Consider the following 20514-nt stretch of genomic DNA (forward strand, 5'->3'; position numbering starts at 1 on the left):
TTTATTGATTGCATTTATTTTCCATCCCTCTCCCCAAGCAGCTCAATGTGGCATAAGTGGTTCTCCCCATTCTCACTTAATTCCCCACAACAATCCTGTGAGGTAGGTTAGGCTGAGAGGGAGTGACTGGCCCAAGGACACCCAGTGAGCTTCATGAGGATTTGAACTCTGGTCTCCCAGGTCAGTCTCTGCCCCATATAGTGGTACCTCAGGTTAAGAACTTAATTCATTCTGGAGGTCCATTCTTAACCTGAAACTGTTCTTAACCTGAAGCACCACTTTAGCTAATGGGGCCTCCAGCTGCCGCCGCGCCGCCAGAGCATGATTTCTGTTCTCATTCTGAAGCAAAGTTCTTAACCCGAGGTACTTTTTCTGGGTTAGCGGAGTGTGTAACCTGAAGCATATGTAACCCAAGGTACCACTGTACTGACTCTGAATGGCAGCCAAAATTGTCATCATGGCTGCAGGAAAAGGGGAGTACCTAAGCTCTGTTCAAATTTGTCCCAGCTTTTGCACAACATTCTAAACCGTGGTTTAGTGTGACATGTCAACCTGGCTAGTTTCTGTAAATCTTGTTTAAGCAAGTGCTTACCATATTTTTCACTCTATAAGACGCACCAGACCATAAGACGCACCTAGTTTTTGGAGGAGGAAAACAAGAAAAAAAATATTCTGAATCCCAGAAGCCAGAACAGCAAGAGGGATCTGGCTTCTGGGATAGCCTCTTGCTGTTCTGGCTTATGGGATAGCCGCATGCAGCCTCTCCCTGGCAGTGGGATGCCAGGACAGTAAGTGGGACAGCCACATGGCTCTTTAAAGGGAGCGCTGAGCAGAGCCTCTCGCCTGCGTTCGCTCCATAAGACGCACACACATTTCCCCTTACTTCTTAGGAGGGGGAAAGTGCGTCTTATAGAGCGAAAAATACGGTAATTTCAGCAGTATTCTTGTATAATGTTTCAAGGAATAATTTATTCAACATACTGTGTTTAAAAATCGCCTTCCGTTGTCTTATATAGCAATTTATAGAACAAATCCTGTCTCCAGTAATAATTGGTACAGTGGTCACATCTTAGTTCCTCTGCACTATGTGGAAAAGTCTTAGTTTCGACATGATCCAGTTGGATCCACTGCTTTAAAGTGGCTTAAGCTATTAATTTGCTGTTGGAGCCTGCTTAGTGTTACTTACACATGAAACCCATAGATAGCTTTGGCTTTATCACATTTATCATAGCAGTCATCGGGAAGGATTCCAACTGACCAGACATTTGGCGAGGGAGGTGCTTGTTTACCCTTTTCTCTCTACGTACTTATGATTGACAGTACAATTGGTTGAAATATGAGGTGCTCCCAGCTTATTTGGAACTCTCCATACTTTGAGGTAGTGCTAGCAACTAACATTATCCTCAGGGGCTTGGGGGTAGAAGCGTGGTGGTGGTGGTAGGAGCAGGAATATAATCTGTACCTGTACCACCCCTACCAAATAACTGCCACAGAGCTAATACTTCTGTTGGGGGCTATTTATGTTGGATAAACACTGTTTCTGCTTTTCTCAGACCTTTGATGGGTTGCTCGATCTGGTTCCTACTGGCTCATGAGGGGTTGTCATGAGTATAGCCATGATTTTCATCATTCATCCACATGCTCCTCTCTCCCTCTTTCTGTTCCATCTTTCAAACCCTGAAAGAGCTTCCAAAACTGCATTTGGTGCCATTTGTGCACGTGGATGGACAAACTGAAACTTAATCCATATAGAATGGCAGTATTACTGTTGGTTGAAGGTTCCAGTAATCTGAAATTAGCTACATAGCCTTTTGTTTTTGTAGAGTTATATCCTCCCCTCCAAGAGACTGGGAGTGCTCCTAGACCTGACCTTTTCAGTTCTAAGTAATTGACACTTCTGAACTGTCTTCAAAAGTCTGAAATGCATTCATTCATTTAAAAATCCATCCTGCCTTATTATAAGAATTTTCAAAGTGACAGTATAAAATATAAAACAAATGCAAAGATACAGCATTTAAATATTTATTTAAAGCACACTAATGTTCAATTTAAACTATACTTAAATTGTCAATTATATTTAGATATAGATATCTAAAATTTGAAGCCCAAATCAGGCTGGAATGCAAGAGTTTAAACTTGCTTCAAAACATGTTTTCCTCTTCTGGCTTACTGTATATTGTGGTTTGTAAATTCAACTACAGTGGTACCTCTTGTTACGAACTTAATTCGTTTCGGAAGTAGGTTCTTAACTTGAAACTGTTCTTAACTAGAGGTGTTGCTTTCGCTAATGGGGCCTCTTGCTGCCTCTGTGCCGCCGGCACACGATTTCCGTTCTCAACCTGGGGCAAAGTTCTCAACTCGAGGCAACTCTTCCAGGTTAGTGGAGTTTGTAACCTGAAGTGTTTGTAACCTGAGGCGTTTGTAACTCAAGATACCACTGTATTGTACTAGTTCATAATTATGTCTTCAAGACCATAGGTTGATATGGTGTTTGAACTGAGCCCTTATCTAAAATGAGGTCCAATAAAACAGCTATTCTGGAATTGACTTGCTACCACTAAACAGATATTAAAAATAGCAAAGAGTACAATCTTATGCATCTTCCGAATACCCTTTGGACCACTTATTCAAAACTGATCGCGTGTCTCTCTCTTCTGACAGAGGAAGATTTGACTGGTCCCATCTAGGCTCACCCTTCGGCAATAAATATACATCCATTGAGGCTTACATTTGGCACATTTATTAGCTAATGAGAGCCGAAAGGCTGTGTAGAGCTTCCAAAACTGCATTTGGTGCCATTTGTGCACATGGATGGGCAAACTGAAACTTAATCCATATTAGCTAATGCAGCCTGCTTCTGCCATCCCCACTGCCATTCTGTTGAGGTGGTGGCTGGTACACAATCTCCACTGAGGGGGACTCCGTAGGGAGGTGCAATATGTTCCTCCAAGTTCTTGATACTATGCACTCCCTCTTTATACTCATTCCCCGACGATCATAACGATGGGGATTTTGCTAGCGTTTTATAACACCACCTGAAAGGTTTGATTTGTTAAAGCTCATGTCAGTTTAATTGGCAGTGCTCCTTGAAGGATGAATCGGTGTAACATGCCTGATGGTTCTCTTTTTTTACAATGACTTTCCACAAGGGGAAAATGATTGCTTAAGCCTGGCAGTAGGGTGGTCTCTCTGCTCACTCCTCATGCTGTCATCATGGAGTAAAAAAGTTGGAATTTAAAACACTCATGCATACTTTATCCTAATACATATAGATAAAATGTTAAACACATCACGGTTTTTTGGCTTATGTTTTCTGCATAGCTCCTGGCACTCATGTTGGCCTGCTTCTCCTGCATGGGCCACTTAGTCTCAGGTTGTCGAGTTATGACACATCATGATAGAGTTGCTATTTATTTTGATTTGTAACTCTCTCTTTTTCTTTTCTACTTCAGGCGTCTAAACAGAAATAATCTTCAACTCCTCTCAGAGTTGCTGTTTCTTGGGACTCCAAAACTCTACAGGCTGTAAGTCGAAGCTGTATTCTGTATTCATTGTGGAAAGCTTTGATATGCTTTGAGTGCTTTTAAGTTGTAAATGAAATAAGCCATTGAGTAAGTGTTTTGTCTGCTCCTGGACTCAGTGCACCTTTAATTCTTGTTTTCTTTTGCTTTTTCATAATTTGTGTGCTGTCCTCTGAATTGTTTCTGTTCCATATATTTTAACTCCTATAGTTGACTGATTTAACTTTTCAAACTAGATTAGTATAAATCCTTTTCTTTTTAGTTTGCTACTGGTTTCTGATGACAACGTTGATTACATTCTGGGTGGAAACTGTCTGGGAATATCTCCCCTCCCCCTCTTTGTTTATAACAATATTGAAATGAAATGGCTTAAAGAACCCAAAACTAAAGTAACGATTTGAAGTGTGTTGGCATTATTGTGGTCTGTAATTTTGATTCCTGACTTGTGGGATTTTATTGTTCTCTAGTCGTCGTCTTCTTTGGTGATCACTCATAGCTGAGTAAGATTGTCCATCTGTGACGGTGGAGGCCAATTCTGGATCCACACATCCTTCCACAGGGGGGTCATTGGTTTCCGGGCAGGAGTTGATCACGGTGTGGATTTGCCAAGCACATTTCTCCCCTGCGTCCTGAGTTCGAGTGTCTTCAAAGCCCATGACACCTTTGGTAAAGGCTGTTCTCCAACTGGAGCGCTCGCAGGCCAGTGTTTCCCAGTTGTTAGTGTCTATACTACATTTTTTAAGATTTGCCTTGAGACAGTCTTTAAACCTCTTTTGTTCACCACCAGCATAATGCTTTCCATTTTTAAGTTCAGAATAGAGTAGTTGCTTTAAAAGACGATCTTCATGACCAGTCCAACGAAGTTGATGTTGAAGAATCATTGCTTCAACAATGGTGGTCTTTGCTTCTTCCAGTTTGCTTTCTTCTTCTTCTACAGCAGTATGGCACACGCTGGAAGAATTTTAAAATCAGAGTAGTAAGCTGTTAAAGACCAAGTATGTTGTGTTTTGTCATATTCTCTCCCTTAATTACAAAGACTGGGACCCAAATAGATACACAATTAGTGCTTTGGGCTTGGAATCTCATTTGAGATCCAAGTATTGCAGATTGGTAAATCGTTTTTGAAAACGAAGGACTTCTCAAAAGCAGTTTGTGATGATGGCATGGGTTCTTCTGTTCAAAGAAAATGAGCAAAACAAAGCGAGACAGAAAGAATCACACTGGGATATGCTTGCCCAAAGAATCCTTGAATCCTGGCTAGTCTCTTTAAAGCCTTGGCAGAATAAATTATTAACATTGTAAACCTTAGGGGCAAACCTGTAAAAAGGTTTACAAACAGTCAACCTATACATTAGATACATTTTGATGTTTTGATAGATATTATCTCAATATTAATGTGGAGTAGATACTATGTTAAAAAGTACCTACATGTTCTGACAGTATTTTAAAGGGAAACCTGATAAATTTAAAAAATCAAATAGATGCTTCAGTATGAGCACAAAATACAGAAAAGGGCTGAAATAATTACTGATAAGGTGTATTTTTAAAAATTATTTTGCTCAGGCCTTGGAGTTTTCTCAAAAATTTATTGTGATCTATAGGTACAAGCAGGGAATGCAGGTGGTGCTGTGGTCTAAACCACTAAGCCTAGGGCTTGCTGATCAGAAGGTCGGTGGTTCGAATCCCCTCGATGGGGTGAGCTCCCGTTGCTCAGTCCCTGTTCCTGCCAACCTAGCAGTTTGAAATCACGTCAAAGTGCAGGTAGATAAATAGGTACCACTCCGGCGGGAAGGTAAACAGCGTTTCCGTGTGCTGCTCTGGTTCGCCAGAAGCGGCTTAGTCATGCTGGCCACATGACCCGGAAAAACTGCCTGCGGACAAACGTCGGCTGCCTCGGCCAGTAAAGTGAGATGAGTGCTGCAACCCCAGAGTCATTCACGACTAGGTTTAACTGTCAGGGGTCCTTAACCTTTCCTTCAACTGCTAATACACATTTAAAAAAAAGGTAAAGCCCATCAGCTGCTTTCAAGGAGTAGAGTTGAAGTGGGCTATGTAAATCTCAATAAAATAATGTTTGCTTTGAGAGCCTGGTATGCGCCACATCACAACATCTTGCTTTCCACTTCCTTTTGCAAAGATTGTTTCAGGTTTTTGTGTTAAGGTTCTAAAGCTTAAAAGTTTATACTAAATTATCGCTTCTGTTTCTTTCTGGTTGGTTCTTGTACTTCCGACAACTTTGTTATCAGGTTGTTGAATGTGGCATTTGAATAGTGTACACTGATCCATGGTAATTGAAGTCAATGGAATTTGTTTGGTGTAAGCATTCATTTAGTCTCTTTTGTGGGAGGCTTACGTAAAACCTGTGGTTCCACCCACATTGAATTCCAGTGGTATGATTATTTTCACTGGCAATGCTAGTGTAACATACATGCTTCTGATTATACTCTGAAATAGGCACAGAGGTATTGTAAGGTAACAATTTGTGCCACTTATGTATAGAACTTTCTGCTTCTGTAAAATAATCTTTAAGTAAATCTTTATTGGAATAGTAGAGAGGGATGCTATAACTACTAATTATATTTCACAATTCAGAGAACCTTTGGGTAGTATCAAATAATCATAAATAGCGGGGCGGGGGGGGGAATAGCTTGATTGGGGTGCAAGTGTGTGAGAAAGTAATACATAATTACAGTCTCATAAATGTGGGGTGCCACAACAGTGTACTGCAACAGATAGTATAACATTCCTGATGTTTTGAGATTATTGTTGATCAAACAATGTGTGTTCGTGTGACAGTGTGTTTGTGTCTAGTTATAATGTGTATTAGAACAGCTTGGTAAATATAATGGGGCGCTTTACCTATAGCTCGAATCACATGTTTCTTCAGGTTAAATGCTGTCACTAGAACGCCTTTTTAATATTTTAGCTCATGTGCAGATTGCCACAGTGGTGCCAGCGTTAGTTAGTTAGTACTTAGCTCCTGTTGTATTACGTTTACAGTGGTACCTTCAGGTTACATGCGCTTCAGGTTACAGACTCCACTAACCCAGAAATAGTGCTTCAAGTTAAGAACTTTGCTTCAGGTTGAGAACAGAAATCGTGCGCCGACGGCACAGCAACAGCGGGAGGCCCCATTAGCTAAAGTGGTGCTTCAGGTTAAGAACAGTTTCAGGTTAAGTACAGACCTCCAGAATGAATTAAGTACTTAACCTGAGGTACCACTGTACTTCTTAAACATGTCAATGGACTTCTAATGATCACCTGACACCCAAAGTTAAGTGAATCATGTGATAGGTAAGGAAGCATATATGCTTGTTGCATAAAATGCAACACAAAGAGGGCGCACTCCATATATGAAATATTAGACATGGTTGGATGCCACCAGCGGCCAGCTTTCCTTTCCTTTGCTGTCTGCTCCAATTTCTCTTTGGCTGAGTTGAGAGCGAGCGGCGTGTTCAGGTCAAGATGTTTGTTCAGAAATAGAAGTACAGTTGCAGCTGTGTTTGGAGCAGGAGGCTAGTTTAAATAGCATTACCATTTATCCAGTCCATTAACAGAACTCTGTAAAATAATATCAACTCTACAATAAGCTACAGGGCAGCATCGTAAAATTACAAGCACTTGATGACAGATGGGACGTGTAAGTAACGAAAAGTGATAGGCTGAATATTCAAGAGACAATACCTGATATATTTTTTTCTACCCAAATACTTTGTCTCATTGGTTGTAGAAAGTTTCTTTGTGTTTTTCACCTAGCTTAAGTATGAAAAATCATGTTCCCCGTAAAGTCTGCAGCAGGTCAGCTACTGGTGGCAGTATTTTTAAAAAATACTGTTGAGATGTCAGATTGTTATGTGTTTCTTAAGGGAACTGTAGTTAGTAAACCAGCCATTTTAGGACCAGTTAGGTAATGATTTTGATGTTTGTCTGTATCTCTGGTTCAACAAGTATTTTTCTTTCTTGGAATGACCTACATTGTCTCTAGTGACCCACATCCTAATACACAGAGCATTAACTATAGCACCTTTTATGCAGAAAACCATTACAGCCTAGTGAGTGCTTATCTGAGACAAATAGATTTTGACTGATTAATTTGATGAGTTAGGCTATAGTTCATTGATTGCCATTAGCTGCAGGGTACTGATTTAGGACCCAAAGCTCAGTGGTTTTCCAAGATACTTATATAGGTACTGTATTTCTAAACATGCAAAAGTTAGTGCTTTGATGTAATCCTCCTGGTAGGTAAATTGTAGCTAATCAAGAAAACCTACAGTGGAAGAACTTGCAATTTATACGTGGATTAATATGGAAAAAGCATACAAGAATGTACTTAAATATTATCAGGGTTTCCTGAAGCTGAAATTTACTTAATACTTTTCTTTTCTTTTTTTAAATGATGGAAGGAAAAGGTTTTCTACATAATCTGACTTGTTGCCCTGGACTATTCATTTAGTGCATTGGTTCTTGCAGCCCCTAACAAAAGCACAAAGCTTCATGAGGAACCCTTGAAAAAATTCCTCCTGAATTAATTTCTGCCAGCTATGATTAAAGTGTGTGGTACTAGATGTGTCAGACACCATAGTTCTTTGCTTCATTTTACTCCTGGCCTCTTTGGCCCCTGCCACAATGAATCCAAGAATGGTTACGCAGGAATTGCAGGTTACAGTTGCTACGGTTACCGTTGTCCAGTCGTATCGACATCATTACTCATCTAGTGAGTTACCATGATAGCTACCGCTGACTCCTATTCCTGGGAACAGTAAAGCCGTTTGAGGCAAAAGAGATGAAAGTTCTTCTGACGGCTCTTATGTTTTGTAGATGAGACATTTTTCTGTTTGCACGGTCAGCATTAATATCTGTTTCATAGTAGTACCTTGAAGGGAGGTGAGAATAAAAATTGTACTGCATTCAAATAGCACGGATCGCATGTTATTGCTACAAAATGCATAGTATAGAGGAAAAATTTGACACATTCCTGTTGGTGTCTTTTTTCTTCTTCTTAACCCACGTATGGGTGTAGTGTGTATGGTTATTCATAGCAACAAATAAAGTTTTAAGCCAACTGTTTTGGATGCAGTATTTGCCTCAAGTGAGCTACGTATGGATGCAGTATTTGCCTCAAGTGTACGTTATTGTACATTTTGTCCTCCTTTAGCTCATATTTCAATTTATTTATGCTTCCCCATTCAAGAACAAAAACAGTCTAAGTCTAGTATTTTCTTAAATTATGCAATGCCGTTTCCTTGCTTAAAGGAATTGCGCTCTACTGCTTGAAACTGTAAGTTTGCCTTAAGAATGTTTAATACTAAATTCTAACTTTGAGGTTGCAGATTTTATTCAAATTGTTCTTCCACCCAGTTATACAGGATTATTTGAAACCTACCCATGATTGCAACATATCTGTAGACCTGAGTAAACCTGAGTAAAGTGTGTGTGTAACAGAGAAAGAGAGAGAGAGAGAGAGATGGGTTTTCCAAAGCAAAATACCACATACTGCAAACTTTGCTGTGAAGTTTGCAGTATGTGGTATTTTGCTTTGGAAAATGGTCTGCTGCCCATTCTGTCCAGATATAATGAAATAGATGTCACTCTAATCCAATCCAATTCACCAAGTCCTTTTTGTAGGTTTAAGTTTGAAAGTTTTGATAAATTTGATATCCCAGTGAAGGAAGTAATTAAAAATGCCAAAAGGTCAGGAAATGCCATTATCATATGGCACAGAAAGGGGGCAAGGAATGTTATAAACTGAGCACCATGACTCTCAGCTCATGCTATGTGTGCATCTATTTGTACCCATGTAATCTTCATTAACTAATTCAGAAAGTGGGAAGAAGGAATGAAAACAGGATAATGACGGAAGGACATACAAGTGCAAGCCATGATCGTAGTGAGAGATTAAAGTTCGCAGTAACTGAATAGCTGAGAGACGCTCAAAGGAAAGTTGATTGCTTCCCCTCCAACTGTTCCAACTGATTGAAAAAACCTCTAATTTAAAGTTCTGTTTGTTCTCTGTCTTAAACTATCAGAATTTCCTTTTAGAACTGGGGGAATACTCTGAAAGAATCCAAGGATAAGAAGTCATTGCTGGCCAACAATTGTTCTTAATCCTCACAAAATGCTGAAGAAATTAAATTTATTCTTTATGGCTCGAAGTGTTACCTAGGTCACTGGGCGATGGGAAAATTGAACTGGAAGTTGAGTGGTGCAATCTTTGTTTTGTGTCTAGCTGCTTAACCTTAGACACGACAAGGCATCTTAGAGTGTTGTGGGAACGAGGTTCAGAGTATTAAGACCAAGACTTTTATTACACTGGATTTATAATGGGATGTGCTGTCAGGAGATGAAAATGTTGTGTTTACATTTGACTATTAAATGATCATTTAATTAACACCTAAGTGTGGGTGGGTGGGGGAAGGACTTGTAAAATTCTTTACAGCATTTATTTTTTCTGTGGAGGCTTAAACATTCGTGCTGCCTAAAAGTACATCTGCAAAAGGCATTTATGAACTTCTTCAAGACAGATGGACAGTTTTAACCTGGATCTTTCACCACAGGGTGCTTCAAATATAGTACAGTATGTTCCTAAAAATATTTTTTCACTTTAATGTCAAGAAATGTATGTGCAAAAGTTACAAATACTTGCAAAAATTGGAATAACCTTTAACAGTTTTTATGAAAACAGCTGTCCTGTTAATCACCCAACCTATATATATTCTTATATGTAAAACATGTTTACTTGGGTGAGAGTTCTGTGGTGGAAATCCATGTGAAACTGAATGGCTTCTGATAAGTAAGATTTTAAATCGTTGTATTTACCCTCTGTTGTGATCTCAAAGAATAAAATGAAATTGGCAATAAAATGCAACTCTGCTTTGCATCATATAAGCCAGTTTCTCTTTGGGAGAAATTGGTAGCTGTCCAAACATGCTGCTTTTATTGTAGACATCCAAAAAGTCTTTCTGAACAAAAGCTCAATTCAGAGATTATTCCAAAACATTGTTTGCACTGACCATATTTCAGAACTTAAGCCACACTTGGAGCTTGCAAACATATACTTGTCTCCTCCTATGGTGGTGAAGTTGGAGGAAAAGCTGTAATTACAGTATGTCACTTTGCACAAACCCTGGGCTGCAGATCCAATTCAAACAACGGCTTCAAATTCAGCATTACTGGTCTACTGCGGTTTATAAATTCAAATATTATACAGGTCCATAATTAGGCTTCCATGACCAGGATTTACTGTGATGTTTGAATAGAGTCAATATATAAAAGAAGGCAAGGTAAAGGTAAAGGGACCCCTGACCATTAGGTCCAGTTGTGGCCGACTCTGGGGTTGTGGCGCTCATCTCACTTTATTGGCCAAGGGAGCTGGTGTACAGCTTCCGGGTCATGTGGCCAGCATGACTAAGCCACTTCTGGTGAAACCAGAGCAGCGCACAGAAACGTCGTTTACCTTCTCATCGGAGCGGTACCTCCCTGCACATGTGAAACTAGCAGGGAGACCTTAAAGAGAGGTGTCTTCATGAAAGCAATGTCATATGAGCATCCTACATGTCTTGAATATCTGTGTTAAAAGGCAATATAAGAATTGTAGTAACGAAACTGTTCTGTGTTTCTATTCTCAAAAACTGCATGTGTACTTTTTAAAAATGCACGTCAGTACAGAATATTGGTCAATGTCGCATTACTCTATTTTACATTCTGAAATATATATGTAGTGGATGTGTTTTGAACACTAAACCATGGTTTAGCCTTATGAAAATGAGACTTGGAAAGATTTGCATTCTCTTCCCCAAGTGTGGCTCCAATGAGATTGATAGCTTCCTGTTCCGTTAAATGCTGTTTAGGATGCTTTCCAAAGCAGGTCGTGCTAGTAGGTGGCACACCAGACTGCCTTAGTTGTATCAGTGGGGTTGAAGGTGCCTAATCAGATATCTTCCCTTGAGCAGCAGACCTGTATGCTGTGCGGGAGGAGGCTAGCTAGGTTTGCTTTAGGTAAAAGATATTGTATTTTTGAAAACAAATAAAGTAACATTTTTGCCCAGGGATTAGAAGTTGAGATGAGAACTGATTTTCTCTCTCTTTCTCTCTTAGATTTGTGGTGACTTTAATCCCATTTGTGTATTACCCTTCCCACAGTGATCAATTATCTATTAACAGATGGCTTGATTAACTGATTTGACTTCGATTAGTAAGCCTTGGTCAGGTCCGCTGTAAAAATGGAAGTACTAGGACTAAACATTTCTCCCAAGTTTACAGAAAAAGCAGAAAATAAAATACAGAAAGACCAATGCAAAAACACATTTCATTTTATGGAACCATGAAACATGGCAGCTACTGCCTTTTCTGCTTTAAATAAATAAATATATCTACTCTTGATTGAAGCACATCCACTTGCAAAAACAACTGGTACCAGATGGGTTCTGATGGGGATGTGATTCCATAGTGTGACTGTTACAGAGAACACTATCCACCTGTTTTGCCTAGTGGTTGCTACCATTACTTTCCAAGTGCCTTGCACGAGGAACATTCCAGCGGGACAGTTTGTTGGGATTTTTGACTATGTGCAATTTGATGCAGTTTCCCACAGAGGCAATCAAGGAGTTGGCCGAAGGCCAAGAAGACTGAGCAGAGGGAGTTATTATGCCTAGAGATATGGGACCTTGGATACAACTCTGCTATTGGTCGAGGTCTCCACATAGGCATGATGACTCATGACCTTCTTGGTTGGTTAATTGGTTGGTCAGAATACAGTGGTACCTCGGGTTACATACGCTTCAGGTTACATACGCTTCAGGTTACAGTCTCCGCTAACCCAGAAATAGTGCTTCAGGTTAAGAACTTTGCTTCAGGATGAGAACAGAAATCGCATGACAGCGGTGCAGCAGCAGCAAGAGGCCCCATTAGCTAAAGTGGTGCTTCAGGTTAAGAACAGTTTCAGGTTAAGTACGGACCTCCAGAATGAATTAAGTACTCAGGTTGAGGGTACCACTGTATGTGTGTTTGAGAGTTTGTTTGGAGTTCTGTGAGAGAGTTTTGTGTCTGTATCCTGTATATAGTGAGTCTGCTGTAAATAATAAACCTATAAGTAACCAAGTTACTGGTAGCAGCATCTTGTTCCTGCATCATCCTGCCTGCAACTGACTGTTTCTGGACAGTCTGTGTATGCTTTGCTATATTCAGTAGGTTCTGGCTAAGACCCTTCAACACAGCTTGTCAGCATTCTATGCAAATTGATGCCCACAAGTGGCCCCCAGTTTCATCAGTTGAAATAAAAACGTTAATGGGTCAGTTAAAGCAAGGGAAAAGCCCCTTGCCCAGATTAGATAGTTCCCAATGTTCTTACACTAGACCCGACTGGTGGGCTCCCTTGCTGGCCGACCTGCTCACAAGGGTAGATACAGTGGTGCCCCGCAAGACGAATGCCTCGCAAGACGAAAAACCCGCTAGACAAAAGGGTTTTCCGTTTTTCGAGGCGCTGCGCAAGACGAATTTCCCTATGGGCTTGCTTTGCAAGACGAAAACGTCTTGCGAGTCTTGCGAGTTTTTTTCCTTTCTCCTCCCTTTTTCTAAGCCGCTAATAGCCGCTTAGCCGCTAAGCCGCTAATAGCGCTAATCCGCTAATCCGCTAATAGGGATGCTTCGCAAGACGAAAAAACCGCTAGACGAAGAGACTCGCGGAACGGATTATTTTCGTCTTGCGAGGCACCACTGTACGACTGGACTAATGCCAGAGGCATGGGCAAGCGCAATCTTCATTCTAATATAGAAAGAGGGAGGGCACAGATCACCATCCAGCTACAGACTAGTAAGCTTCTTCTCCATAAGTGGGGAAGCTATCTACCAAACATCTTCTGGGAAACCTTACCCAGTGGATGTTCTAATTTGCATTACCAGGCCCTGAGGAGGTGGGCTTTTGCCAGGGAAAAACTACATTGGATCATTGTGTCATACTTTCTCACCTAGTGAGCAAATATTCCAGTGCTTCTACTTTAAAATTGTACTGCAATAAAAGACATTCACCTTGCACATTCCTTCAGGCAGGTTGAATAAATACAGTGGTGCCTCGCAAGACGAAAAGAATCCGTTCCGCGAGTCTCTTCGTCTAGCGGTTTTTTCGTCTTGCGAAGCAATCCCATTGACGGCTTAGCGGATTAGCGCTATTAGCGGTTTAGCGGCTTTTAGCGGCTTAGCGGATAAGCAGATAAGCGGCTTAGCGGCTTAGAAAAAGGGGGGAAAAGGGGGGGAAACCCACAGGAACTCGCAAGACATTTTCGTCTTGCGAAGCAAGCCCATAGGAAATTCGTTTTGCGAAGCACCTCCAAAACGGAAAACTCTTTCGTCTAGCGAGTTTTCCGTCTTGCGAGGCATTCGTCTTGCGGGGCACCACTGTAATGGACCATTTTTAAGGCTAGTAATGTATTTTCAATGAAAAAAGCGATCAATACACAATGCAGAAGCTTACACACACACACACACACACACACACACACACACACACACAACCTACATAAGTGGGAAAGGATTGCCTGCAACCTAGTTTTATCTGTCACTCAAATCCAGGTATCGCATTAAGGTCTTCACTCATTTTGAGTGAAAATTTCCTGCCATATCCTCATGTTAGTTTGCATAAGCTTAGTGTGTATCAGTCTCTCTGCCTGTGGAGGCACGGCGTATAAAAGCTCTGTGGGGGTATTCATAAAAGTATTCAAAAATCCGATTGTGGTCATCCTCAAACAGACCTATTGATTTTAATGGATCTGCTTTGAACATGATCCATGAATGTCACACATACGAATAAATGTGAGGATGGGAAATGGGATCTTGCCCATTCACTCCGCCTTTCAACCACCATATGTTCTGTGTTGTGTTTGCACAGATGCCTGTGCATACACACCCATGCCTGCCCCCCCTCCCCAAGGGATGTAGTTCAGTGGTAGAGTTCAATTCCTTGCACTACCTTGTTAAAGTGACCAGACTGCAGGGATGTGAAATATTTCTTCCTGAGAGCTGTTGTCTGCCAGAGTAGACAGTACTGGGGTGAGAGACTATCTTTGTGTAAGCTCCTTATATTCTTGCACTTGCTGTTTTTGTAAGGTACAGCTTCTGGGGCCTGAGCAAAGAATATCTTGGAGGTCAGGGTGGGGCCAGTAGACATGGTCCTGGACTCCTCCCTCCGCACATTTGTATGTTCATTTATGTAATTCATTAAAGTCTCTGCAAAGCTAGTTTTGGTAATCTTTATGATGACACTGTAGCCTAGTGCTCTTTGTTTTTTCCATGTACAGTGGTACCTCAGATTACAGATGCTTCAGGTTACAGACGCTTCAGGTTACAGACTCCGCTAACCCAGAAATAGTACCTCGGGTTAAGAACCTGGCTTCAGGATGAGAACAGAAATCGCGTGGTGGCGGCACGGCGGCAGCGGGAGGCCCCATTAGCTAAAGTGGTACCTCAGGTTAAGAACAGTTTCAGGTTAAGTACGGACCTCCAGAATGAAGGTAAAACTGTATAGCATATTGAGATAGTAGTGGAGGCTTTCTGGAGCTATCCAGAGAACTTGGGGCATGCCAGCTTATTATTTTAATCACTATAAATGCCATACCACTTTAGAAGGTGTACCCCTCAACTGTCTCAGGAAAACAGGAACATCCTAGTTTTTGGCATGAGAGCACACCACCCATTTTGTGCGCTGTGATCTCAAGCAACCTCGCCTTGGCAAAAAGCACTTTTTCTTGGGCCATGATCAAATCCAGGTCATGTGACTCACAGGGAGCGTGACCCCAGAAGACGTGTAACCCAGTTTTAAGGTCATTTGTTCCTCGCTTTCTCCTTTCTTACCTTTACATTGCCAGGTTTTGTAACTGGGAACACTAGTTCTCATCTACGTCTCATTCTTGTTATGTTGTGTCATACCAGGAGCTGGTCATTGGTCATCAAGGGGAGTTGCAAAACAAGCAGACTGGAATATCTGCTAGCTTCAATAAGCTTTTAAAATCTTATAGAGAGCATTCAGTTTACTCAGAATAGTGAAATTGCATGCAGAATTAAGTGAGGAACATTTATTTCTCTGAAGCATGACATCAGTATCAGTGCTGCGCTTGCTTTTAGATAGAGAGACGAAGAGGGGAAGCAATTGTGGAACTGTTGCCAAAGGCATTACTGTGTTGTTGCTGTGTGTAAGTTCAATTACTGAAGTGAGATTTGAATAAATGAAATGTTGCCTTAGAAGGAGGAAAACTATACAGTGTCGTAATCCTGTGCTGGTAGGGAAGTGACAGTATGCTCCCCCTAATGCCAAATTTCTGAGCAGTGATATTCTGTGCGAATTAAACTTGGCATTTCATCTTCTGCAGCTTACTTTGTTCATGCCAAATCTAGTCACTCTTCTCTTGTGCCTTCAGCACCGTTTTCAGTGTTCATGCCTTCTGTTTGGTTTCTCAAGTGTTTTTTCTCTCCACATGAATTCATATTTCAGCATTAAAGGATAGGCGATCAAAGCCTTTTAATTGGAAGAGCCGTGGGGCCGATTGACATAGATATGGTATCACTTGAAGATGGTAAGGCTTTTGTGCGATAGTCCTTGCATTGTCAATTCCCCCACCCCCCATATTGTAGTTGGTTATCATGTCGTAAACCTGATTGTGTGATATGATCTTTATGATTTTTCTTCTCAACCTCTAAAATAACTTACTTGGCCTTAGAACCTTGGGTCTTTTTTTCAGCCTCTTTTCTGCATATTATCAGTTCTCTTTTCTTAATACAGTATTAAGATCGCCTATTTAAATTAGATTATAATTCTGTTGCCATAGCTTTACTTTCATGATTTTTGTTCTCAGTTTTTAATTATTTTATATTTTGTTCTGTTTGTATTTAAATTGCAAGCATTTTGATGACAGGGCCCAACTTTCTAGCTATGTTGGGAAGGATTATTATTGGTAATAAATGTGAACTTTAATATACACTTTTTCTATGCCTTCTGCATAGTGCACACGCAAACTGGCATAGTAAAACATTGGTGAACAAATTTCACAGTTACATGATTTAGATCACTACATGCAAGAATTGAGCTGCACCTTTTTTTTGTTCCCTCCGTCTTACATACTGTACTTCTTATTCCCAAACTTTATAAACCAGAATGTTCCGACCCTTAAAGTTTGTGGTGTTCTGAGATTGCATGTTTTTAAAGAGATGTTGAGCAGTGTTGGTAAAAGTGTTTCTGAGCAAATAATTTTGCCGGGGTGTTTCAAGTTACAAAATTATTAAGGGTCCTAAAGGTAAAGGGACCCCTGACCGTTAAGTCAGGACGACTCTGGGGTTGCGACGCTCATCTCACTTTACTTGCTGATGAAGCCGGCGTTTGTCCGCAGACAGCTTTCAGGTCATGTGGCCAGCATGACTAAGCCACTTCTGGTGAACCAGAGCAGCTCATGGAAACACTGTTTATCTTCCCGCCAGAGTGGTACCTATTTATCTACTTGCACTTTGATGTGCTTTCGAACTGCTAGGTTGGCAGGAGCAGGGACCGAACAACAGGAGCTCACCCCGTCATGGGGATTCGAACCGCTGACCTTCTGATCGGCAAGCCCTAGGCTCTGTGGTTTAGACCACAGGCACCGGTTCTAAGTCTGCATTAAATGGAAGTTTGGAGGCGGGAAGGATCCCATGTGTTTCTGCAGTTCACAGGCTGGCCAGAAATTTTAGGATTCAGTTCTAAAGCGATACAAATAATACTTAAGAGAAGAAAAATACAATATGAGACAAACACCAAAGGCTGATTCACACATCAACAGCTTGTTTTCTCCAAGCAATCCTCCTTACATGTGGGATTACACTGAGAAACATCAGAGTGAGTTGGGCGGCATGTGGATGCAACCTAAAATACAGTGGTGCCCCGCAAGACGAATGCCTCGCAAGACGGAAAACCCGCTAGACGAAAGGGTTTTGCGTTTTGGAGGTGCTTCGCAAAACGAATTTCCTATGGGCTTGCTTCGCAAGACGAAAATGTCTTGAGAGTTCCTGCGGGTTTTTTCCCCTCCCCCCTTTTTCTAAGCCGCTAAGCCACTTATCTGTTTATCTGCTAAGCCGATAAGCCGCTAAAAGCCGCTAAAAGCTCTAAGCGGCTAAGCCGTCAATGGGCTTGCTTCGCAAGACGAAAAAAACGCTAGACGAAGAGACTCGCGGAATGGATTCTTTTCATCTTGCGAGGCACCACTGTACAAAGCAGCCATTTGTTTGCGATTCCCCCCACAGTTTATGCTTGTGCAAACGATCACCCAGATTATGTATACAGGATGAATTGTTTGGTGAAAGCAAGCAACAAATTTATCATGCATGAACTGTCCATGTGTTATAAGCTAGTTGAATTCAGCAGAAGCAGAAATTGGAAGTTGTATATAGGATTTTGGTGTTTGTTCTTACAGACACCATGTTTTCGTTTCATTTGCACCTCTTCATTTTAGGATACCCAACCCAACTCCTGTATAATGGAGGAAACTGAAGAAGAACATTCTACTTGAGTATAAGCTGGGGAGGTATCAAAAGTATATACAATTCTTTTGGGGGGTACTAAAGGCTACACAGTACAGGACCTACTCCCAATAGTTTATAAGTGTGGTACAACTTCATAGTGAGTTCCGGCACCTTTCCCCCCCTCTAAAAATAAATTTAAAAAGCACTGAGTACACGTGTGTCTAAAAGTCCAATGTTCCATTCGAAAAACTAAAACAAATTTCAGGAATGCAATAGGCCTAAGCCAAGTAGTTGCTAATAATTTGAATTTTCATGCTTAAGTAAGGAAAGAATTGCAAAGCCCAAATTCTCATGCTCATGCTGCAGTATCCTATGTGGCCAGTTTCCATTGCAGCTTGCTGACATTTGGATAACACAGGCTTTTGTAAAGACTTTTAAAATGTGTAATCTGTAGAATGTTTTATTAATCCAGTGGCTTATGTTTTGTATGGAAGATGGAAAATAAGCAGTGCTTCGATCACGAAAATGCCAGCTAATTTCACCAAGTGTGAACTGTACAAAGATGTATGGGACTGATGCTACTGCCTGGAACAGAAATATATAAATAACTATTTACTCTAATGTTTTATGCATAATTGATACTGTGAAATAAAGCCTAGTTGGTATTTGAACACAGGGGAATTTCTTAATACACAGTGCTATGAAGGGGAAAATGGAATAATGACTTGATGTTGATGAGTGTCTGCTGTTACTCGTCCAGAGGGAGTTATGATAATGGCAGCAACCCAAGCTCTATGCTACAATCACAGTGAAGGGAGAGAACTTAAGAGGTTTTGTATTTGTCATTGTTAGCTTTCTAGAAAAAAATATTTTTAGAGGTGAACTGTAATGCTGCTGAATAAGGCAAAAATCCTGTTGAAATATTCAAAGGATATTCACAGTGGCCACAAACCATTTTAAATAATATTGAACTTGCAAATTGATTTCAGTCTGTTGAATCGACCAAATAGGTATCAATTTCAGAAGCAGCAGTGTTAGGGCCATAAATTTAGTGCGTTGGCTCTTTGATTAACACCTGCTTAGACAAGAACAGCAACCTATAAATTTTGAAATTGCTGGTTGAGATGAGAACAATGGTGACGCTCATTTCAATACTGCATTTGCTAATTGTAGTTCACATTAACATAGATTTTTGTTGTTCTAAGCTGTTCTATGGTAGAAGGTGTATGTGGTTTTAGGTCTTGTAAGACATGATCGGGGAAAGTAACTAGTGAAAAATGATGAAAGAAACTGAAGACTATCAGAAACATGGGTAGGGTGCCTTAAAGTCAGTTATGCACTTTTGAATGTCTGTATAATCCTCAGTCATCATATATCTTGAATGAAAATCTTGATCTGACTGCCACAGAGTTTAGGGAATGAGGCAATTGAAAATCACTGCTTTCTTGAAACTGTGGCTGCCTTTTAGCTTTTCAGTTCTATGGTTGAGTTCAATACAAAACTATAGTTTAGTGTTACAATAAGATTTAGTGCGCTTTGTATCACAAAAGTTACTTTGCCCTCCAGAGACAAGACCCAAGCTAACAGAATATTTCAATGTAGGCCTCACTGGGTCAATATATTGATTATGCTATCTATTATGACCTCAAAGTCTCGTTTCTGGTTGTTTTTGCTCCAACCTGCATCACTTTACACTTATTTACAGGGAATTACATTTGCCATTTTGCTGCCCGTTGACTCAGTTTGGAGCGTTCGTTTTGGAGTGTTTTGCAGTCTTTTTGTTTTAACATCTCTGAACAATTTAGTATCAGCAGCCAGCTTGACCACTTTACTACTCACTCCTAATACTCGATCATTTAAAGTTTAAAAGCAGAGGTCCCAGTAATGATCTTTGAGGGACTCTACTTTCTAGTTCTCTCCATTTGGAGAGTTGTCCATTCATTCCTACTCTACTTAACCAATTACTCATCCACAAGAGGACCTCTCCTTTTATTCCTTGACTGCTAAGTTTACTCAGGAGTCTTTGGTGAGCTACTTTGTCAAAAGCTTTTTGAAAGTCCAAATATGTTGCATCAATTAGAGTCTACATATATGCTTGTCAGGGTTTTAGGGAGAGAGGAGACAGAGAGCGAGGGCGAGGAGGAAGAGGACGACAACGAGCCGAGGTTGTCCCAAAGTCCGTCTAGCGAATCAGAGGATTCCCAGAAGGGAGCCCCCCTGGTCAGGCCAAGGGGCAATAGAGAGGGAATCAGTCAGAGAGAGGGGAACGAAGAGGGAATCCCCAGTGGGAGTGGCAAAGCGGGACCAGCTCCCCCGTCGGAACGGAGTAGAGGGGGGGGAGTTGCCAGTGTGTCAGAAAGAGCAGGACAGGAAGGAGGAAGGGGGAGGAGTTCGGAGCAAGACGTCCTGCCTGAAAGGGAGGAGTGTAGTACCGAGAGCAGCGTAACTGTAGAAAGGAAGGTCAGAGGCAACGTACGCGCGCCAAGTTCAAATATAGAGGCGCGCGGAAATGAGGAGAGCT

General features: G+C 41.0%; 1 protein-coding gene across 6 annotated transcripts in view; it reads left to right on the plus strand.

Moving 5' to 3' along the window:
• SLIT2 (slit guidance ligand 2) overlaps window positions 1–20514 on the plus strand; it is a 235105-nt gene that overhangs the window by 20977 nt on the left and 193614 nt on the right. For all 6 annotated transcript variants that reach the window (XM_081876193.1, XM_081876194.1, XM_081876196.1 and 3 more), the window contains exon 4: window positions 3453–3524. In XM_081876193.1, coding sequence (XP_081732319.1) covers window positions 3453–3524 — 72 coding nt within the window. The remainder of the gene's footprint in view (window positions 1–3452; window positions 3525–20514) is intronic.

This window comes from Podarcis erhardii (assembly GCF_964252035.2).
Source record: "Podarcis erhardii genome assembly, chromosome: 9".
Lineage (NCBI taxonomy): Eukaryota > Metazoa > Chordata > Lepidosauria > Squamata > Lacertidae > Podarcis > Podarcis erhardii.